The sequence below is a fragment of the Dromaius novaehollandiae genome, chromosome W (genome assembly GCF_036370855.1).
Source record: "Dromaius novaehollandiae isolate bDroNov1 chromosome W, bDroNov1.hap1, whole genome shotgun sequence".
NCBI lineage: Eukaryota > Metazoa > Chordata > Aves > Casuariiformes > Dromaiidae > Dromaius > Dromaius novaehollandiae.
Window position 1 is genome coordinate 51,258,637 of NC_088130.1, and position 24,419 is coordinate 51,283,055.

General features: G+C 38.5%; 1 protein-coding gene across 2 annotated transcripts in view; it reads left to right on the forward strand.

Moving 5' to 3' along the window:
* Positions 1–24,419, forward strand: part of LOC135324277 (phospholipid phosphatase 1-like) — a 72,769-nt gene that overhangs the window by 23,090 nt on the left and 25,260 nt on the right. The window contains exons 2-3 of one of the 2 annotated variants that reach the window (XM_064500184.1): positions 6,313–6,464; positions 10,091–10,371. In XM_064500184.1, the coding sequence (XP_064356254.1) occupies positions 6,313–6,464; positions 10,091–10,371 (433 nt within the window). The remainder of the gene's footprint in view (positions 1–6,312; positions 6,465–10,090; positions 10,372–24,419) is intronic. The other variant, XM_064500183.1, reaches the window with a different exon arrangement.

Sequence of the window (24,419 nt, forward strand, 5' to 3'; positions counted from 1 at the left end):
AAAGCATGCTATGCAATTTTTTAATTTTAGCCTCATCAATGAATGGAAGTACTTGCATTTCTACCATTTGTATTCTGACTGGAAGGCAGTTTCAGAGGCCTATCTAGCTTGTTAGGAATAGCTTCAATTAACAACCATATCTGTGGCTATTTAATGCTTGTTCTTGGACAAGTATTGCTGCTCTTTCTTGTATCTACTGCCTATGTAGCTAGTTGATTTACAGCCCTTCTGTCCTGCTAAACTGCAAAACTCAATTTTTCTAGTTCCTGTAAGAAGACTGTACCTTCCTAGTCCTCCTTTGTTTTGCATCTGACAAACGAGTTCAAACCAAGTATGTTTGTAGATTCTGGTTGAATGCCATTTCAGAAGAAATTCTTGTCAGTGCTTTGTATTCTTAAGCTAGCTAAAAATACTAATGCCTCTGAAAAAGGCTTGTCTTACGGATGCATTATATTAATGTACAACAACCATAGGAAACAATTTCGTGCGTGCCCCCCCCATCTATTTTGAACTGGCAAGCTGCCAGCTCCTCTGAGGAGTTTAACCTCCAAGTGCACGACTCTGAACTTAACAATACACAACTCGCCATCTGTTCTCTTCCCTCAGTCTTTAGCGTTCCTTTGCAGGAAGAACTGGATGACCGTGTTCTTCCACTGTGTCAAGGAATTGCCTCCTTTGTCAGCAGTATGTCTTCCAGTTATGCCAGAATCACTAATGAATATTCACTGAATAAAGTTTGTTTGGTGACCTGATCCTAGTGATTACCCTACTGGTAACCTTTTTTTCCGAGCCTTATAGTTCCTCCCTTAACATACCTGTTCTCATCATCCCTTCAGGCAACTTCTTCACCATGTTACAGTTCACTCGGGTTCACAAGTGAACCTAACTTGGGATTCATATCAGGGATGCTTTTTGGTATTATCATATGGGAAGTACTTAATACTGAGCCTTTAATGACAATCTGCCTTCTTCACTCCACTAATGTTGTGGTTTGTTTGTTTTTAACACTTGTGTATACAAATCTGACTTTCCTTTTTGATGTTGCAGAGTTTGCCCTCTGAAACTGTAGCTTGTTTAGGGGAAAATGGCTATTTGTAGAAAAAGCAAACCCTTCCTTTTAATTTATAGAGAGGCAATGTATGACTGATATGCAAGGTGAGTAGCGTTTTTTTCTTTTCCCCACTAACTAGCTGTTGCATATCCTTGCTACTTTTCTTTAAGAGAAATTACTTTGACTTTATGTGGAGAGGTCTTCTGGCTAGGAAGCATAAAATCTCTGTACCACTGTAAAGACTTCTTCTCTGACTGACTGTATTTGGGGAGTTTAACACTAATGATTGTGCCATTATGAAGACAAATATGACTTGATTTTCAGTGATACCCAGTCCTATCGTGTAGGAGATATCATAGGAAATCTGCTACAGTGCTGCCCTCTGAAATTATCATATCTCTGAGTAACAATAAGTAACATACAAAGTTAGGGATGCTCCTATGATTGGAGGCTTTACATCTTTCATCACTTACGTCAGTGCTTCTGCTTGCATTTTTCCCACTTGTGCTGAGATGAAAAAGCCAAACTTTCTATACTCTCTCCCCAGCTGCATTACCTTGTGGGGAGATGAGTGGGTGCTTGCACTGCAGAAAATACTTAAGGTATATATTTGAAATACTTGAATTTGAACTTCAAAATTAAGGTTTTTTTAACATATATATTAAAAAAAAAACTTGCTGAATCATTTTTAAAAAAGTATTATAAGTTTTCCTTTATGCCTATATGTGCCAGAAACCTTATAAATTGCTGCCTCTCTGTGCAACTTTTCCTTCCCTTCCCCCCCCCCCAAAAAAAACAATTAACAGTCAAGCCAATCTATGTGCATTTAAAATTAGTAAATTAGACCTGTTGTATGGTGCATGTTCTAAGGGATGACAAGCATTTACATTCAGAATTTTTTCATCAGAAAGACATGAAAAGCCAGTACTGAGATGTTGGCCTTTCAGGCTGTCAACTTCCTTGGATTGAGCAAATGGTAAATAAGAAATGATGTAGCTTAGAAGTTCTTAGAAGTTCCAGAAGTTAAAACTTTTGTTTCAAGGATTCATACAGCAGGTTGTCTTTCAGTACTGAAATGTCTTAAGCAACAATAAGGCAAGAAATGACTAGTGGAATTACTCCTTAAATCTGTAAAGCAGTTGGGGGAAGCTGCAGAACACTTAGTTTAACTGTGCAAGCATTTTTTTTAGCAGTGTTGTACTGAAGTGCACACACATCTTCCAGTGAGCTGTTTTACTTCCAGCCATGTAGATATCTAGAACTTGTCAGACTGTCTCAATGAAATTATGCTTTCTAACCTAAATTCTGGATCATGTTTATCATGCTATACTCAATTTTGCAACTGACATATTCAAGTTTGCTTTGCTGGTTATGACTTCTGCAGACTGTTTATAAGGTTGTATTAGTATTGGGAATAATAGTGAACAAGTAGATGACCTTCAGATACAGACTTACTATTTTCCTCCAAGCTCTCTGGAACAAACTCATCCTATAGTTTCGTTTCCAATGCTGGTATTTCAGTAGGCCACTCATACCATGCTAGACACAAGTGATAGCATAATACTTTATTTTCTCTCAATGATACAGCTTTAAAGAGTTGTATTCCAGAAAGGTTAGAATCCTTCCTGATGTTGTGAGGGGGTCTTTTGTTTGTTGTTTAAGCTGATTATTCAAAACTTACTTGTTTCCAGAGTGAAATGAAGTTTTTCAACCATGCTGTTTGTAGTTTTGGTAGACCCAGAGAGTAGTCTGTGGAAGACTAACCAGATGAAGATGCATCTCAGACAGTGAGGCCATAGTTCTTCTCTGGAAACAGGCTGTAATCTACTTTATTCCTGGAAGTAGTAACCAGCAGTGTAGGTTTTCTAGCGCAGACAATGCAAAGATACTGTCCTTTGATCTAAAAAGGGTTGTGAGAATATTAGGAAGAGAAAGAACAACAACTCTCAAATCCTAAAAATGTTGAAAACTATGCATTCGAGAAGGAAAAAGAAAAACAGTAAAGCAGGTGGAAAAAGTTAAAGGTGTACTGGACAGTGAGCCTGTAAATATTGAGGTTTTTGTTTTTTCCTTTTAGAGGTAAGAGCAAAGTGGTATTGGTTTCAAATAGACTAAATTAGATGGAAATGAATTATGAAAGAGAATGAACTTGAAAGAGAATGCATTTTAGTAACTTATTTCAGCTCATTCTTGCTTAAAAGCAAAACAAACACAGACCTTAGGCTGCTTGCTTAGCTATTCTGATTGCATGATCTTGATGTATGAAGGTACTGCAAGTAATTCCAGACTCTGTTTTCCAGCATAATAATCTGAATATTGCTGAAGAGTGAGCACACATTTCCAGCAGCTTCTTGCAAATCTGCTTAGAGCACAGCTTGTCGTCCACTGCATCAGGGACTTCTGTTCCCTGGATCCATATGCCATTATTATGCATTTCTGATTTAGTAGCCAGTAATTACATACCAAAAAAGAGTTCAGCACTCTGGAAACTTGCTGGCAGTTTCCACCCTCCCCCAACCCCCCCCTCCATGAAAAGTTGAAACAATCAGGTGAGGGTGGGAGGAAATGAGGAATAAGCTATAATATCACTATTCGTAGAACAGATCTTCACAGAGGATGATGCAGAGCCAGTAACAGGATGCCAGTGGCAGGTCCTGGTAGAATTAGCAAGTACTAGTGCCTGTATGCTGAAGTTGTTACTTTTTAAACAAGCAACTGGTTCACCTTGCCAATTAAAACTGCCTACTCTAAAGTAAATAATTTGGAGAATTGCTCTTATTTTGCATATGCCTCATTCTCTAATTCTGGAGACCTTAAAAATACATCCTTCTCAAATAAGTAGTCTTGAATCTTGGTGTAAAGAAGTGCAGAAAAAAGGATGAAGTTTTCACTTAAGTATTTTTCACTATAGAGTAAGGCTGTAGTTCAACACCATTTATGGTGACAAAAATCACTCCCCCTCATTCTGTCTGCTCACTACTGCTTTTCCAATTTTATTTATTTGTTTTTTATTTGCACTACTACTTATCTAGCTAAAAGCTAAACAGCTGATCATATAGATACGCTGTCAATAATACTAGCACAGGGAGAGGGCAGAAGTCAGGGCTGGACTGCAGAGTTTTTCAAAACCCCGCTCCTCTTCCTGTTGGAAAGGAAAAATTTCCTTTATTTTGACTTCCCTCCCTGCCCCCTGCTTGTACTCTCTTCCTTCCCTTCCCCTGCCAAGAAAGAAGAAACTGTTTTGGGTTCCAGGTTTCTAATAGGAATGGTTAAGCTTTGCACTGTACTGTGGAGTACAGCTTGCAGGGCTCTGAGCTGGCTGGTGTCTGAATGCTTCAGTCCCTTGGAGAGGTTCTGAATTGGCCCTTTGACATGGAACTGGAAATACCGCCACTGTGCCATGCCAAATTCTTATGCTGTTTTTAGAGGGGAGGTTTTGCATGCTATTGATTTATGACCGTAACGGCACAGAACATATTTGATCCTTTATGCAAGGTGCTTAGCTGGACTACTTGGGCACTATTACAAGCCCTTAACCACTGGGTTGTGAGTCAGTGCTGCTTCACATTCATAAGAGACCACTTCATTGAAATTTTTACCATATGAGCTATTAGTTTATTATTTGGTCTTCCTTGCCTAAGACTAAAGCTTTGGTTAAGCAATCGCTTTTGTGTGAAGTAAAGAACAAAATTCATAGCAAATCTCTGATGGAACAACAGTATCCCTCGTTCATTCCTGGCCCGGGAGTCAGGCTTCGTTTGAAAGACAGTCCATGGAGGTCGAAAAGGGAAAGAGATTTGCAAAGGCTCTGAAGCTTGTTGTGTGTGTTTTGCTATTGTTTTGGATTGTTTTAATCCTGACTGTGACCCTCCCAGTTCTCCTACTGCTTGCTTATTCTATTTTTCCTTGCCTTTTTTTTTTTTTTCTTTTCCCCCTCTCCATGCTTGCTTTTGCTTGCAGATATCTATTTGGGACTGGTTGGTACATATATGGAAAGGAAGAAGTGGGCCATGCCCTGACACTGAAGTCCTGAGGAAAGACTTGTGACTACAACTACATCCTCCTCTGGGGGAAAGGAAAAAGGGAGGCAGTTATCTTTCTGATCCCCTACTGGTAGACTAGGAATGTCTCTTCCTTTTTGTTCCTGTGGGAATGGGACTGAATGTTTGAGTCCGGTTCATGACTTTTATTGTCTAACTCTAAATAGGTATGCATTTTTTTATGTGGTGTTGCTGAATTTTGAGCTCATGATCAACTGCTCTTAATCACTTGAACTCCGCAAGGCTGTATATCCTGAAGTTAATGATGTTCATTCTTTTTTGTTAGATGTTTTTGGTAGTCTCCTCTTTCTTCTTTTTCCATACAGTTGTTTCTTAGAATATTCACCCCTGTACTCAAACAGATTGTGTAGACTCTGCTTGTGTTTCGGGGTGGAGGATGCAGGGTTTAAAAATGTGACTTTATTTGTATCCTGTTTTGAACTCCTTTTTAACTCTGCTGTTCAGCTTACTTCCTTGAGTTAGTGTTGCAAGTCTGAGGTGGAATAGCACAAGCCATTGTGCACGTTAACCTTACGTATTCTGTAGAGCTTAAAATGAGCCAAAGACTTCCTCTTTTGGTGGAGAAGGGAATAAAATCCGTGCCCTGAGGCTGTAGGGCATGTGCAGTGACCACATTGTTCCAGGGAACTACCCAGTGTGTGTGCAAATAAGAGAATCGCATGCATGTGTTAAGTTGGTGGGGTTTTTTCTTTCTTTTCTGTGTCACTTTCTGAACCACCTCTACGCTCACACTTCCTAAAGAACCCCCCTTTTCTACTTCGGTGAAATGCAATTTATTCTCTCTGACTCAAAGCTGGCCAGAGAGGGTATAAGGGGGCAGCTGCTGCTCGCTGGAACACAAAGGAGTAGTGGACAATAATGGCAGTAGCGGCAGACTGAGCAACTCTGTGGTTGTCACTAAACGGTTCACCCGGTCATGGTTTTAGGCTGCTTTCATACTTGATGTGCACACAGACTTGTAGGTGAAGGTGAGAGAAATTCTGTCCTGCTCTCCTTCCCCATGCAAGTATATGTGATTCAGCAATTTCTGAGGGCTGCAAAGACAAGAAGGCAGCCATTGGAAAAATAAAGTGCATACCCTTCTGAATTGCTGCATGTCTTCTCCTCTTTATGCACTTTTCTTTGAAAATGTGGGGGTATAATCATCATTGGAGTCTAAATATTGCTTATGTAATGTATTTTTTTATTCCTTTTTGCTAGCTGGCTTGCCTTTTGCAATTCTCAATTCAGGACGTATCCCCTTCCAGAGAGGAGTTTTCTGTAGTGATGAATCCATCCGATATCCATACAAAGAGGACACCATTTCTTATAAGTTGTTAGCAGGAATAATTGTTCCTTTCAGTATAATTGTTGTAAGTCAAACTCTTCTTCATTGCATTTGATTTCAACGGGGATGGGGAGAGGGAGGAGGGGCCCATCTGTTAAAACAGATTCCTAAAACTGTATTCTAGAGTGTCTTGACTTTCAAATAATGCCCTAAGAGCAGGTACTAAAGCAGTAGAGATGGTGTTCTGGTAAGGATCACTACGAGCAAACTGAATAGCTTGCTACTGACAAAAGGGAAGGTTCCCCTACTGCCTTGTCTTTTGCCACCACTAGTGTGTCATCTGAACCAAGATAAGCCAGTGAAATTCCTTAGCCTGGTGCAACATTGCTTTGCTGCCTTTTTTTCCTCCTTTCTTTCCCCTTGCTGGGTTACTGAGAGAAATGGCTATGGAAAAAATTGGAGAAGCAGCAGTGCTGCTACAAGAAGTGGCAGGAACATGTGGTCAGGCATATGAGGAGAGCAGGATCTCTTTAGGTAGCTGTGGGTGTCTTATATCTTGTGAAACTGCACTTTATTCTAACAATGACCCTTCCACAGGGATTTCGGATTCCCTGCTCTGATGTGCTAAAAAGCTTCAGCCCACACACATCTTTAGGTGACATCTAAGCTCATCACAGATACAATTTGAGCAGAGTTAGAACTATTATTATTATTATTATTGTTATTATTAATTATTATGCCAAATCAGGTTTTAAAGTATATAACTATTTAACCAAGTATACTTCAGGAATTAAAAGCAGAAAAAGGAGCAGTTAAATGTGAAGCTAAGCATTGTCCAGCTGTTTCCCTCAGCTAATGGATTAAAATCAGGAGGGATGTTATGGTCATCTGACTTTCTCTCTTGTATAAGAGGCATGGATTTTTATCTAGGTTCCAACATTAAGGTCAGTTTGTACTTATAGTTGTTCTTGGATGGAACCAAGAACCCCCCACCCCCTATAGAAATGTGGGACTAGAAACGAAAATTGTGACTCAGCCTAATTTCATTTTCTTGGAAAAACTGGCCTTCCAAAAACTTTCAAAAACACTCTGAAGACCTGAGTAAGACTTGTACCTCTGATGCCTGTTGTATGCTGTCACTGCGATTAGCCATGTATTCCATCCATTGGCAGTACAGTTTTCTGGCCTTTTCCATGCCTCTGACTGGAAGTGGGCTGCCTGACATTTAGTTGCCTCTTCCTTGCTTTGCTGTAGCTTGCCATCTAACTATGTCCCAGACCTAAAACCTGTTTAGTGCAGTGGCCCTATTGCTGTTATATAAGCCACTGCAGTAGATGGTCAAAGGACAGACTTGCATAATCGGTAGCAGGAAGCTTGAGGTATGTATTAGCATGACTCTTGCTTAACTTCAGGCACATGCATTTGGATTTTTAAGGTAAGATCCTTACAAAAATACTTCTGGAGTTGAAAAATCTTTTCATTTTTTTGAGTTTAACTGGCAAATGGTCTAAGCTGACAGCATATTGGTAAGTTTTAAGGTAGGACTACTTTTTTCACCTTGGACTAACTTCAGTAGTTGGTATTACATAAGAGCAATCATCCTGGTCACAGTTGAGGTCTATCTAGCTTAGCGTCCCATTTCTAACAGTGGTCAAAACAGATATGTAAAGACGAGCATAGGAATAGATCAAGCAAATAGTGGTGTTTGCCTCGAGTGCTTTCCTAGCAGCCATCTGCAGCTCAGGAACTTCCCGAGTCAGGGAAGGCTTCAGTGAATATAATAACTTTTAATGGATTTCTCTCCTTTGAATTTGTCTAATCTCCACATGGACTCTCATAAACATTTAACTAACAATGTTATTTTTGTAACATCAGGGACCTTCTCTTAGTAATGAAATCAGGTTTTTCTGGCAAGATTTAAAAGTCAAGTGATAAAAGGAAATGTTGGTGTTTCTTCCTGAATGCCTTCAAATTAAACAAAGGATAACTATTCTAATGTTTGGATCCAGTGAGGTGGCTCCATTTGACATCTCCCTCCTCAAACTGAGATGAGAGTGGCATCATGGCTGTCTTAGTTCACCATACTTGTAACTTGATGAAAGCACATACTGGCTACATTATTTCTCTTGATAATCATCATCAGTAATATGAAGAACAACTTAAATTTAAAGAAATAAATTGAAAGGAATTTTAATTCATTATACATGAGACTTATCTAAGTGCTGAGAGAGCACTTCATCTGTAGTCAGTGAGTGAATTAAGACAAAGGCTCTCTGACATAGAAATTTGGGTTATTGTCTGCTTTAAGAACAATCCTTAATCTACTTGTGTTCACTGCTGTATCTTCTGCTCTCCAATTTTGGCAATACATGTGGGCGAGAATGGCGAATAGTCTTCTTTCAAATTTCGCAGCACTGTTAAAAGGGATTCTTCATCTATCCGTCAATATGTTATCAAGGCTGTGATTAGTTTTGTTCAGCTGTGCTCATTAAGAAGTTACTGTCTGGGATAGATTCCATATAAGAGCCTACCACCTCTACTTTATCCAAAATTTAGGTTTCTCAGCTTCAGTCTGTGTTTATGGCATGGTGCAAAGTGCAAAACTTGTCATACACCTGGTTAGATTGTTCCTTTGCCTTACACCTGCAAAGCTGCTGAGAACGGCTTTGCCCACTGTGTCAGAATGTCTAATGCATTTTCATTCATGCAAGCTGTACTTTTCTGGGATCATGGAAACTTGATTATCTCCCTGCTGCTTCCTCCATCAGGAAAAAATTAATCTAAGTGACAGAATGAGCCATCACTTGCTATTTACAGGATTTTTTTTTTTTTAAAGGTCATTTTTACATATATGCATACAGTCCTGCACCTATCTGATAACCTGTATGAGTGGAGCCTTTCCCCAAAAGATGGGGCTGGCTGGTTCATAATCTAACCTGTTTGGGTATACCTGTTTGTGCATTAAAAATGAGGCTGAAATTTTGTACTCAGAAAAGACAAAAATGCAAAAGACAAAAATGAGAGGAAAACAAAAGAAAAATCTGTCTTTCTGTGAACACTTGAGATAGACTTTGATACCTCTTATACATGCAAGGTTTGGGGGGCAGGGGGGGAAAAAACTTAAAATCCTCAGTAGTGTCTTTTCCTTCTGTACTCTTATTTTATTATTTTCTTTTCTCCCCTAAAGAATTAATTTTCCTGAGCAATAGGAGGTTTCTTTAAATAACTGTCCTTTCACATCTGGAAATCAAGTCTAGACCCTTCAGAGGAGTCTCTGGCTTTACAAAAATCAACAACTTTCTGATACAGTAGATAGAACTTGCTCAGCAGAAGTTTAGCTAGAGGAAAAAAAATATGTAGAATAAAATGTGATACTAGAGAAAATGTTTCTAATTAGGACTATGTCAAGTAATATGGATAAATGTTTTATTCTGAGCAGGCTTTCTTTTAATAGATATTCTGAAAATCATACTTCAGTTCAGCAGGAAGCAGGATAAGGAAAGAAGGCTTCTCTTTCACATAAAAAGTTTTACGTATTTGGAAATGGTTACTACGCTGACTCCTGGAATATTCCTTAATTCTTCCTACAGCTTAATGATTACAAAATTAAGTTCTGAAACTACATGTCAAAGTGTTAACAACAATAGAGCAACATTTTTTTTTTTAAAGCAGATAAGTTTCTTTAATTACTGTCCTTCTCTCTCTTTTCAGATAATCCTAGGAGAGACCCTGTCTGTCTCTTATAACCATTTGCACTCAAATTCATTTGTCAGAAATAACTACGTAGCCACTATTTACAAAGCCATCGGGACCTTCATTTTTGGAGCAGCTGCTAGCCAGTCATTGACGGACATTGCCAAGTACTCCATAGGCAGACTGCGCCCTCACTTCCTAGCTGTGTGTCAGCCTGACTGGGCGCGAATCAACTGCACTCTAGGCTACATTGAGAACTTCTCCTGTCAAGGAGACAAAGCAAGAATCAACGAGGGAAGGTGAGTCTGACTAACCTCATATGCTTGGTTGTGAGGGCTGCGAGTTGTTGTTGTGTGGAATGTTGTTGTGTGGAATGTTTAAACCTCTGAAATGACCTGGAATGATGAGTTTGGTATCTACTGCATGTTTCATGATTTTTTTTTTTTTTTTTTTCCTAGAATAAACTTATAATGAATTTTAAGTCTTGAGCCTATACTGTTTGGACTCTGAGACTTTTTTTTTCTTACTCTTTGGAAATTTCTTTTCTTAGTGTACAGAAGAAAGCATAAAGTATCCTATATACAACTCTGCTTTTTAACAAAATGTGAGTAACAAGTTGAGTTTTGACTGGATTCTGTTTATTTGATTCTAAAGTCTCTACATATCCTAACAAAGAGAAGACTTTGAAATTTGCTTTCAAAAGAGGATGTGGACTGGGAAGCCAAGTAATTCAGATTTAAAATGGAAGCTAATAAAAAAAATCAGATTTAGCTATATAAAATATGTGGGACTGTTAAAAGAATCACTGTATTCAGTTTGCTTGTTATTAGGTTTTTGTTTACCTTAAATATTTAATTGCTGCAATTAAGCTAGCAAGATAATGAGAAACAAAAATGAGTCACCTGATGCATTTGAGTCATATCCCTGTAGTGTAAACTACATTTGAATGCTAATGAACATGTTAAAGCATGTTCAGAATAATTTCTGGTGTTAAAATGGCTTAGACTCCTTAGAAGCTTATTTTAAGAGAAACTCCTTCCTCTTGATCTCAAGATGACCTATATATCCTTGTAGTTAGAGAACTCTTCAGTGACAGAGAGTCAGAGTGTGTGTGTGTGTGTCTGTCTGTCTTGTTCATTCTCGTCTGCTTGCTGGCACTTCTAGTCAGTCCCCTCTTGATCTTCAATATTCCTTAGCAGCTGTAGAAAAATGCTGCATATTGATTTGGTTTGGGGACCAGGTCTTGCTCCAAGTCATGCACAGCAGCTGTTTAAATGTTCCAGGAGCAGTTTATATTCTGAAGGATTGTTGGTAGGAGGTAGAAGTGCATGATAAATAGTCAACCAGTATAGTATATGATCCTAAAATGAGCAAACTTTATGCAAATATTTTATGGACAGATCAGAGCTTATTCTGTGATAAAGCTTAATGTAGAGGAGTATGCTTCATGATCAAGTCTTTCTTTTACTAATGCTGCTAATAGTGAACAGAATCTCTCCTGAACACACATTCTAACCTTTTCCAGACACAAACAGATTGTTAGATGGACTTCCCTTGTCTGTGAGTAGCCCTGTAGAGTCAGAATATCCTCCAGATACAACACTTATCTCCTCTGTTCCAGGAAAGCATGTGATCTACTTCTAAATAAAACCTATTCTTCACTTTCTGTGACTGTCAACTTCAGTTTGGAAAAAGGCAGCGTAAGCCAAAGAGAATTTCCATGAAAATATACAATATAAAGAATTTTTGAACACTAAAGTTGCTGACTTTTTTCAAAGACCTTTGATCTGTGGTAGAACAAGTCTGAATTGGACTTCACCCCCCCCCCCCAAAAAAAAAAAAAGAAAAAAAATCCTTAGAATTTTATTTGCTAGACAGGTCAGATCTAACCAGGAAATGAAGCAAAACTTTGGCAGTATGCTTTTAAGTTGAAGATGTCTTGGTATCTTGTCCATTTTGCAGATTTTAGTGTGGTGAATTAACAGAAGTAACTGCCAAAAATGAATTCTTTTGTGATTAAATCTGCAAGAGAAGATAAATGGCAGTTTATAAGACATGAAGGGAAGAATATAGGTTTTTGTTGCACATTATATTGTGGCAGGGGGAAGCGGAGACAGGAATGTCAAAGTGTTCAGATGAAGCAAGGCTATGTTCTTCCTATAATCTTCTCAATTTAAGGTATTCTTGTACCTTTGCTTCAACAATAGCTTCCCAAATTGGTATTTTTTTATTTTTTAGTTTTGCACTGCAATGCAGACAGATAGTTGTCCAAGTTTCAAACAGAGTAAGTTGTTAAAAATGCTACGCATCCCTAGGTGTTTTGTGAAACTCAGAACTGGACTGCTTTCAGCATGGAACTGTGGGATCCAAATTCAGCTTTGGGATAGCTCTGAGTCTTCAGTTAAACTTCTGCTTGCTCAGAATGACCCTAAAAAGACTTCTCAAATGAAAAGTGGGAGAAGGGAGGGGGGGGGGGTTTCTGAGCTCTTTTTAATGCCTAAAACGGTCTTGAAATAAAACTTTTCTGATTTTTGAGAAGGCTGGTCTGTAGTAGAAGTATCATAACTTTTAAGATGAGGTTAAACTCAGATTTTTTTTGTTGTTATGTGTGATTCTTGAGAAGTTCCATAAAGCATCCCTATAGACTGCATAGTTATGTATAGTGTAAATCTATCTTTTTGTCATCAAAAGTACTTTTTTGTACTAGTGAAAAGCTGGCTGGCAGAAGGATGAAAGGATGTATTAGCATCTTGCAGTTTTTAGGATTGAGTTTAAAGGTATTTGACCTCTGGAGTTGGACGTTTCCCTTTTTTGACTAAACAGTAATGTAGAAAGCTGTGTGATTGATCTTTTCAAGAATAATATTCTAATGTGGAATCACCTTAGATTGTTTAAGCAAACATTTTAACGTCTACAGACAACTGCTTTTTGGTCTCCTGGTTAGTTAACTGATCAATGAAGATGTGGAAAAGATTTGTTTTCCATTTTAATATCTTAACGTAAACTTTTTTACAAACTAAACTTTTAAATTTAAAGTATTAACTGTATTAAGTACACTTCTGGTATTATGCCTGTATATTACCAGGCCTTTGTTCAGTTTCCAAAACTTGTAGTATTGTTGCATTTGAACTTTTGAGTTGTGTAGATATATATATATATATATATATATATATATATATATATATATATATATATATATATATATATATATATATATATATATATATATATATATATATATAAGCAACCATGAAAAATAAGTCTAAGCATATGTTTGCATGCTGGAAAACAAACCAGGATAATTTATCCTCAAACATGAAAACTTTTTTTTTTTTTTTTAATTTAGTTGTGTGGCAGTTACACAGGGGAGAGGGGAAGGAAGTCATAGTTGAGTGATCATTAGCTTCTATTCTTCCCTGTATGTCTAGTGCTTTGAAATCTCACTAACTTCCATATAGCAAGCAAGGTTTGTCTGCGATCTCTTGACAAACTGAGCTCTTAGACTTGTATTCCCAGTTCTTGTTTCGTTCCCTCTTTCTCAGTCTTCCCTCTCCCCTCCTTCCCCTCCAAAGTTTACACTTGGTTTAGTAATTTCATTCTGAAGTTGAGGTCAGGCAGGCTCTCCTGTTTGGTCAAAAATTGCCTTGAAGTGATGACAGTTTAATGCAAACTCACCTTCTCGGCTCCCAGTCTCAATTCTGAGGCTTTTGCATGCCTGGGAAGCTGTAAATAAAGAGATACTAGTAGAAATTTAAGGCAATAAACAGTCAAAGGTAGGTGAGACATTGCACTGAGACATGGATGCCATAGATGCAGTGACCTACCAAATCATTGTAACTTTCTCATGGAAGGCAGGCCCTACATTTGAGAAGGTGATTTCAATGCTCCTCAGTCATGTGTCTACATACTTTACAGTTAATGAGCTACCAAAATAGAAAGGAGTTTGACTGCAGTGAGTGCAACAGCAAGTTGCAGGGGGGGGGGGGGGTCATTACCTTCTCAAGCTGTAATCCAGAGATGCATTTCTGCATCAGTTGGATAAAATTATCAGAGGCAAACTTGTTACCATCTACCCTCTCATTTGCATAAAAAATATGCAGATAGGTGTACTGAGAGTGAGGACAAGACAGTCATATTGTCACATACAAACTGATAAGTTCTGAATTGAACCCATTGTTCCTGTATGGTAAAAGAATTTGAGTCTATTATAGACTTTTTTGGTATTTTCAGATGTCTATACTCAGTAATCTTTTATTCAGTATTTATTTCTAAATTCATAACAAAAATCATTTTTCCAATATAAAAATGAATTATGTACTTGCACCATGCGTACTTCATCATACATACAACATCAAGTTCTGTTCGTTCTTTCTCATCTGTCCCTCTTCCTTATCTTCTCTCCCCGCAAACACACACACCCAAAATAGGAAACAGTTTTCATATGCATACATCATCAGATTGCAGGCCAGAGAGAAAGAGAATGTTGAGGGGACAGATATAAGACAGAAGTCTCTGAAGTGAGTGGCACAGAAATTGGGTAATGAGCAATCATTCATGTTATCTCCTAATGATAAAACAGGAAGGTGACACCTTCCAAATAGGTGGAACCCCCCCCCCCCAAAAAAAAAAAAAAAAAAAAAATTAAGAAAACTAAGCTGTGGAACTCTTTGCTGCAGTACTGGATATGTAGACTTATAGGTGGGTGAAAAAGCAGTTTGAATGGATTTCCAGAACAATAAAACCAAGACAAACACCGATGTTTCAGGAAGTCCATAAATTATGGCTGTGGACTGAGAGTGTTTTGGGCAAACATGACTGCATATGTTGTTCTGCTACTGCTTCCTGGACATCTGATGTTTGCAACTGTCTGTGCCTGTCTGCTATATTACAGCATTGGGAAATTGTGGGAAAGATAGCCATTAGTCCTCATATTATTCATCAGCAACAAGTTTTTTTTAAAAAAAAAAAAACTATACACACATGTATACACTGGTTTATATTCATGCTAAAGCAGCTTATGCTTGATTGTCTTGCTGACTTAAGTGTCCTATATGCTTTGCATCATGCTGAAAATGTGAGTGCATTCTGGTTATTTTTTAATGACAGTATTGCTAAATTTGATTTCAATTAGTCGTGTGTAGAACTTTTAATGTTTATTTTTTAACTGGAATACTGTGAAGAGCAACTCCTTGAGGGTGCTTTGCTTGTGAAGGTGATTTTTGCCTTTTGGGTAGCAGAGTAGCAAAGTTCGTAGTTAAAGCAGTATGTAATACACTTCAACTCTTTTATTTAATTGCACTGGGCAGAAGGGTACAAAACTTGAGACTTGTTTTAGTGGTTTGGACAAGTAAGTTTGAAATACCAGTTCAGTACCAGTACTACCAGTAGAAGTTTTACTGTCTATGAGTAAAGAAGAAAACAAAGCAAAGGGCTCTTCTGCCACTAGTACTAGTAATTAGCATGCTGGTCATCTTAGTTTATCAGTATATACCTTAATACTGCTGAACTGCCTTTCAGGTACTTTACTCACTGTTTATAAAGCTAGTGACTTGCCAAATGCCTGTTTAATTTTTCAAATCAGTAAAGTAGGGCTAAGTAAAATATGTAGGAATGCTAGACTGTATGATTGGCGGTGTAAGCAATCTCTGGTCTCTGGTTTCTGCGGCTGCCATTCTTGTTCAAGTCTGTCTTCTTTTTGGCTTGCTGCTACTTACCTTTACCTGGCTTGGAAGTTGGTTTTGCAAGATGCCAAATTCCTCAGAGAGGATTAGGGAGAAAGGACATGGGTGGTTGCTAAGTCTGCTTTATGGTAGTCTGCTATATTCAACCCATGGCAGGTTGTTCATACGTTGTTTAACTCCTCTAAATGTGAGAAAGCCAAGAGGAACCACTGATGTTCACCTGCAGGAGCTACGAATGAATGTCTTTACTGTTCCTCTCTTGAGTGTACTTTGCTTTACTTGCTAGCTAAGTCTGTTTTAAATCAGTTAACAATAAAACTTGAATGTCTAGTAGAATAACAAAGTAGAACATTAAGAGCTTCTTTTTTTCCTCTAGTATGTGAATTGTGAAATAAGTCTTCTACACCTCAAAATATCTTCGGGTTGTTAGTGTATATAACTTCACTGGTCTAGAAAACTTTTTAAGGCTTATTGTACAAAAAAGAGAATCTTTCCAAAGCCATTTGTTCACTTAGGCTTAAATGCATTTCACTTACGGCTTCAAGATGTTGGCTGGGTGCTTCTCGGCTATGTTATTAGATTATTTTGACTTTTGTGGAGATGCTAACTGGTTGCCATTCGCTCACTTTGGCAGTTTCTAGTTCTGCGTCAGTCTCCTCTGTGCAGAAGAACGTTGGTAACCCATAGGTGGCAGGATCTGAAATCCAGCAGACGTGTTTAAGGAGGCCAGCCTGAACAGCTGGACCTGGAAAGTATGGTCAGGCTCTGTGTCTGTAAACTTTGAGTATTATTTCAGTCTAAGAACAGGTGTGCTTTATTGCATGTGAAGTCTAATCGCAAACATAATAAATATGGCTTAAATGTAGGTTCTGTCAATCCTTTTGGAGGAGGATGGGAACTTAGTAATGGCAGTAAGTTTTCTCTCTCTTAGGTATTCTTTCTGCAAGCAGGTGAAAACTGTAAAACAAAAGAACAAAAACTTCTGGTATTTGAAGTGTTATATGTAATCAAAAGAATATTTAAATGAGTTTTTCTAACTCTAAAACAATGTAGGAGGTGTTATATATAGCTTACAGTATTTTTAGAATTTAATTCGGGATTGTGCTGCTGGTTTTGTATATCATGTGTTACAAACTTGGCAGTGCAAACAGGGCATTAAAGCTTTGCATAAAGGTCAGGTATACTGAGTCTGATGCTATTTAAACTTTCATTTTTTTTAATCCAGGAAATGTTAAGAATAAACATTGTTATATAAAGCCAGTGACTATTCAGAAGAAACTGAGTGATATTGTGTACTTCGTGCTACAGTGTGCTTTATAGGGACAAAAATATACTAGGGAGGAAATGGCTGCAAGCTTTAGTTACTGCTGGTGCAAATGAGGCATCTCTACAACTTTTAAAATTTTTAAAGTATACCTACTTTCCTGAAACTAACTCTCCTGTTTTAGAATCACTTCCTGTAGTAATACAGGAGAGAAGCATTTAAAAGTAGGTTGTAACATCAAAATTTGGCAAGGAGTGTGAAGCACAAGTGTTGCTAATGCTGTGCTGAATTCTTTATAACTTTCAAAGGCAAAAGTCTTAACCAATATATTCTGTTTCTAAGTTTCAATTTACTTACGTGTTTACTGTACATGATTAGCTGCTTGTGCTATAGTGATCATGACTTAGGCTTTTATCCACTAAATCAACTGATCCCAATTACTTTTCATTTCAAAGACTTAAGGCTCAATTCAGATGATCCAAAACTGAGGAATACCTGGCAGTTGGGTTAGGAGGTTAACATAATTCTGTATTTGTAATACTGTATTTCAGTATGATTGTATCTGTCAGTATGATTTGTATTTTTCAGTATGATTGTATTTCAGTATGATTGCATTAACTACAAATGATAGTGAAAATTATAGACTTTTCCCCTGATATTTCACAAAATAGTATTAAAACAGTAAAGGGGAAATAAACACCACGCTGACTTCTCTGAACTGTATTCAGAAGGGTAAAAAAACAGCTAGAAGAGGGCTGTCTTAAACTTGTATTAATCTTTGTCTTCTGAAGTTTTCACTGAACCTTTTTACTGCTGTTTTTTCCTCTTCCCTGCCCAACCTCCTTCCCTTGCCTAAGTCTTTTAATGTCCACATAAACTTGGAGAGTATGGGGACTTTGTTACAATAGCTAGTGAGAATGGTTTAGATACTTCCGATATGTGGCTAGATGTATAGGAAGCATGTAGAAAGTCAGATGTATATACAGGAAGGAACCTCTGGAGGTTTTCTAGTCCAACTTCCAGCTTAAAGCACAAATAACTGCAGCTTGGATATCCTTGTTCAACTTGACCTGTCAAATTTTGAAGAGCTCCTGGGATGGGGATTCCACAGACTGCCTGGAATATATATGTCCAACGTGAAGACACTAAATGGTATCAGTCCTAGTATTGACCTCTGAAGAATGCCAGTTTGGCTTTCAACTGTTGACCCTTATTTTTTTGATCCTAATTATAGTCTGTTGTTTACCACTTTGTACTCCATTTATCCAATCCATGCCTCCTCACTTTGGCTTCCAGGGTGCTACAGGAAGGAGTATTTTAGGAGTACTAGGAGTACTTAGTACGAGGAGTACTAATACTTTGTCTTGTTTTGCTGCTGACTTACCAACTGAAACTCTTCCTGTTGCCCTTTGCATCCCTCACCAGCTTCAGCTTCAGCCTTGACTTTTTCCCAATTCCTTCTCAGCATGCTTGGACAATGCTTTGATATTTGTCCTTGGTAGGCTATCCCTGTTTCCACCTCTCATGCCCTTTTGTGCTTGAGCTCAGCCAGGTGTTCATCACTGAACGATGGCCTCTAGTTACTCTTTCTTGTCATCTTCTACAACGGGATGCAGTGCTCTTGTACTCTGAAGAGGCTGTCCCTGAAATTCTACTATCTCATGGTCACTACAAACAAGTCTGCTGCTGCTGTGTCTCCAACTAGTTCCTCCTTATTCATGAGTAACAGATTTAGCAGAGTGCCTTTCCTGTTTGGCCTCTCCAGCAGCTGCATCAAAGATCTGCTGACTTGCTTGCACTGTGCTGTGTTTCCCTTCCAGCAGACTTTGAGGCAGTTAAAGCCCCCCTTGAGAAGCAGAACTGGCAATTGGGAGGCTTCTTCCAGTTGTTTAAAGGAGACTATCGTTTCTTGATTGTGAACAACTTTGTCTTGGACTCTCCTAATCTTCCTGGTAAAGTGGGAGGTGGAACATGTGGCACTGAATAAGACAAGCACACACACAAGTGTATGTGCTTTCTTTTGTGAATATTTTTTAGTCAGTCTCAAATAACTTGCAAAGCTGAGTGTAACAGCATGTGAGTTTTGGTTAATCTTTATTACTTGTTAGATGTATAAAGCTAGGAAGGAGGAAGTGTAGGTGATCCTGTGCCTCAGCTGTAGGATTGCTACACTTCTGGTCTAGATAAGAGACATCTAGGTTCCTGTGCCTCCTGCCTGTATAGAAATGTGAATCTACATTTCAGTGCTAGAGGTGCCTAGTCTAACTAGTAGATTCTTGGAGTTCACAGAATCCCAGAAAGGTTGAGGTTGGAAGGGACCTCTGGAGATCATCTAGTCCAACCCCACTGCTCAAACAGGGTCGCCTAGAGCAGGCTGCCTTGTCCAGAAAGCTTTTGAATATCTCCAAGGATGGAGACTCCATAAGCTCTCTGGGTAACCTGTTCCAGTGCTCAGTCATCCTCAGAGTAAAGACATTTTTCCTCATGTTCAGATGGAGCTTCTTGTGTTTCAGTTTGTGCCTGTTGTCTCTTATCCTATTGCTGGGTGCCACTGAAACGAATCTGGCCCCATCCTCTTTACACCCTCCCTTCACATATTTAAACGCTTTGATAAGATGTGTGATAAGATGTATCGGCCATTCTTCCTAATTTTGTGTCATCAGCAAACTTGCTGAGGGTGTACTCTGTCGCATCATCCCACTGATGAATAAGTTGAACAAGACTGGAACCGGTATTGACCCCTGGAGTATGCCACTAGCTATAGGCCTCCAACTAGACTTTTGCACCACAGATCACAACCCTCTGAGCTTGGCCGTTCAGCCAATTTTCAATCCACCCCACTGTCTGCTCATCTAGACCATACTTCCTCAGCTTGCCTATGAGGAAGTTATGGGAGACAGTGTGGAAAGCTTAACTGAAGTCAAGGTAGACAACATCCCCTGCTCTCTTGTCTACTTAGCCAGTCATTCCATCGTAGAAGGCTATCAAGTTGGTTAAGCATGATTTCCCCATTGTGAATCCGTGCTAACCACTCCTGCTCACCTTTTTTGTCCTTCGTGTGCCTGGAAAGGGTATCCAGGATTATCTGCTCCATCACCTTTCCAGGGATCAAAGTGAGGCTGACCTGCCTGTAGTTCCCTGGGTCCTCACTCTTGCCTGTTTTGAAGATTGATGTTTGCTTTCTTCAGCCTTCAAAAAGGGGCAAGAGTGAGGACCCAGGGAAGCTGGCATTGCTCTTCCCTCTCCCCCTGCCCTGCTTTGTATACAACACTAGGTAATTACCTAGTAAGCCTGAGAGGAAGATTTAGTAACTTCTCATATTTCTTCAGTCTTGGGAAGGACTTAAACACTGGCCTCCAAATGTCTAGCCAGCTTGCTCTTTGAGCTGATCAGCAGCTTCCTTTTACTCATCTCCAGCTGTATCTTATGGTGAGATGTAAAAGGAAAAGGGTCAAAATATTAAGTTTCTTGACCCCTTCAATCTATCAGCTTTTGCTTAGGAGCTCAATAAATGAGCACTCAATTAAGCTGTAGATTTGGACATATTCCAGTCTTCCTGTGTTTCAAAACATTTGCAACTGGGCTATTACTGGCTTGTTGCTGTTCTCTTATGGAAAGATAGGTGCAAGTGCTTTCCTGTTTGCTTGGGGGAGGGGGGGAAAAAGGTTTGCTTATTGTTTACATGTTAAATCTGCTAGAGTCTGGACTTCACAACTGCCAGATATATCCCTTTGTTGTGATGGAATTGTACTATCTTTTTGGATTGCACTTGAAAAATTTGGATTGAATTTCAAATCTGTGTAGTCACTGGATTCAATTTTTCTAAAATTAATTTAGAAGTCTTCCTGAATGCAGTTCAAAAGCTTTTTGCAAGTTTTTGAAACTGAAGTATTGTTACTAGCTCCATAACCAAAGAGAGGTGTGTTGTACCAAGATAGCAATTCAGGTTGCTGAATCTTCGCAAAGGGAAGCGATAGCATTCATAGGAGTCTGAGATATATATATATATATAGCAAGCCGCCTCCTCCCCCCTTTCTTCTCTGCTTTCTTTTAAAGAACAGATGTTTTGCACACTTGTAGCAGTATACTATAATATTCACACAAACCAATCTGCTTTTTTTCATTACAGGGATGTATAAATGCTTAATTACCATGCTGTCAGAGTGAGATACGGAGCAGTTACTTCCATTTTGCAGATGAGGAGGCACAAGGCATAACACATTCTGCTGTGATTAACGTGCTGTTTCATGGCAAAGCTGGAAGTGGAACGGAGGCTTTCTGCTCCTTTCCAGGGAATACTAGAGAATGTAACTCTAAAGATTTTTTGATATGTTAGGCCTTTAAGCAAATAATTTTAGCTATGGTAGCAGGTTCTTAGCTAACCAAGAGTGTGTCCATGTGTGCATATTATGCACATACATAAACACAGTTTTGCATAACCGCCGCTTCTGAATGAAGAGGGTAGAGAGTATAAATTCTAGATTAAAATGCAAGTAGGTGATCTGAAAATTAGTGCAGATGATGGTTGTATTTAAACATCTACTGATACTGCACAAAGTGGTTGCCCTACTTCTGTTCTATTAAATTATATTCTATATTAAAAGGAAGCTTCTGTGACTTTTGTTAAGACTTTTGTTTTCTTTTGTATCTGAAGCTTAAGTCATGCCGGAAATAAATTCTGAGCGCGCTTTTCTGAGCTTGCTTTAGTTTTAGAAAATTTCAACAGACAGGTTTTTTTAATTTATTCTTCCATTCTCTCCCTTAAAAGGGCAGGTGAATAAAAAGGAGGGGGAAGAGAGCAGTGGCACTGATTTAGAAAACTGACCTGGACAGCAGCATGTTCACATAGGCTGCTAATGCCCACCTCTTTTAGTCCTGCTAGATTTGCTTGTAGTGTACAGTACAGTCCTCCAATCTATCCTATTGCTTTAACACTAGTTAAACTTGTTTCTATCAACACACCTTCTTAAACAGTGTAATAGTTCTGGATGTGTGCTAAAGGGCACTTAATCTACCTGCTCATGTTTCCTTAGTTTACTACAAGTCTTTTGTATTAGCTATTTATTATACTTTCAGCTGTGCAGTGCAGGTTTGTCTTAATATTGTAATTGCTCACCTCTAAATATTTTTGTTAGTAAGGTCCTAAAAAAAAAAAAAAAAAAAAAGGTATCTGGGTAGGGTGATGGGGCAGAACCTGAAAGTCCCTTGAGTCCTGGGTTTGAAGGTAGGTACATTTAAGACCCAGTAGCTGGTGAGGTCCAAGAAGTTGTCCCTTCTGGTGTATTACTCAGCTCACTGAGCACATACGCACAACCAGAACCTTTGATCCTAAGGTGATAAGTACTGATCCACGTTGTTCAAATCTAGCTACTTAGGAGGCACTCAGATGCACAATCTGCACTTTGTTACCCTAAAGCAGACCAGTGAAGCTAGCAGGGATATATGTGTGAGAAATGCTTTCTGTGACGTTTGGTTTAATATTGGATCGTCGAAGGTGGTCTCTAATTCCACTCATTCTCTTCCATTTGTGATACAGGTGACAAAGCTGTTAAGGTTCCTCTTTATAATAATGGTGGTTGTACTAATGTACAGACTCATATCATAACTCTAGATGTCTGTTAGAAAAATATCAGTTTCCTACTTAGGTTGAAATATTGCTAACGTGCTGCCTGCACTTGAAACAAGTTGTGTATAGTTTGCCACTTCAAACTCAAAATGTAATGTTCAAAGCAGTCTTTAGGAAATTACAGCTGACTGTTTTGACCTTGATAATTTATTTCAACATAGTTGCCAAGGTGTTGCCATTTACTAATCATTTGCCAGGAATTTTATTTCAACTTTGTTTAGAGCTGGCTGTTTAAGCACTTTCACGGATGGTGCACATGCATGCTAGTGGATAAAGTTAAATCACTCAGAACAGTTTCCAGTAACTATCCACCTGTGTCAGACAGCTGATGTGGGGCTAACCTGCCTCTCTTTTGAAGTTTACATAAACTCTGGAAACTTACACTTCTACTACATACTAAAAATGCCTCTAAAACTGTAACTGTTTAAAAAACAAACAAACAGAAAAACAAACTGTAGTACATTACTCTTGCATTTAATGACTAGTATTAGGTGTCTTTTTCCCCTGCTTTTTCATTAGATAAGCTTTGCAAGTGGTCTGTTTTTTGGTTCTTAAACATATAACCCAAAAGACTGTGGGTTTCTGCTTCAGATTAAATAATATATCTCAGTTTAAATAATCTCTCCCCCTCCCGCATTACTTTCAAGACCAAACATTCTTTATATAAAAATAACTTAATACTGGAATACTTCATACAGCCTTTGTTTTAAAACTTTGTCTTTAAAGCTTCATCAGAGATCAAACTGCACTTATCATTGAAGCATAACTAAAAGGTTTACTTACCTAATCTGGCAGCTTCTGATAAGCATCATGAATCAGAAATGTCTCTGGAGTTTCTACAGACTTGTTAACTGCACGTTGGCTGAGGGAAAACTGGTATGTTGTTTACAGCATTCTGATTATTCGTGTTATGGAATTTCTAACCTAAGAGGTGTTCTGCAATACTGAAACTTTTTGGAAAGTTTAGAGTTTTCATCAAACTGATGTAGTAGTTTTTGCTCCTGAAAATGTATATGCCAAAAAGTTCACTAGAAGTTTAGACATTAAAGCAGCCGGAGGAATGAATGGAGGGGCACATGTACTTCTACTCAAATAATAAAACTTCTTCCTTAAAAAATACTTCCCACTCCTGTTATTCAAGGTGTAACTTGGCTGATTTGGAACACTTCCAGTCCTAATCAAATTGTCCACTACTTCAGAAAATTGGTGTTTCTGGTCAGGGAGCCCATGCTTAATGTTTGCTGGAAGCTTACGTGGAAGGAAAAAGGTCAATGATGATAGTGAATGAGCTTATCTTTAAATATTTAAACTTCAAAAACTTCTAGGCTACAGTGGATGAGGGAATGGAGCTGCATTCATCTAGAAATGTGAAGAGCTGCTGCTCAGTAGAAACTAAGTGGCAGTAAGGAGAACTGAGTCTGAAAGATAAATATGCTGTAACCGACTGAGATGCAGTTTTGCAATCTGGATCAAGTTTCTGATCTTAGCTCTACTTTGGCATAATGTGAGTTGGCCCTTTCCTGCAGTGAGGGATAGCACTCACTTTCATTCATCATGACTGAAAATAAAACTGTTCAGGGTGAACAGTTTTCAAGAAAGCTATGCTTTCAATCTCTTGCATTTTGGACTGTGAACAGTAATTGTTCCAGTGCATCACTGCATAGGTATAATACCCTGTTGAAGGGTAATATGTTGTACTTCATAGCTGTTGTTCTTGTTGTAAGCTACAGTACTGCATTTCCAGAGCAACTGAACTGGCTTCTTAAATGCATTTCT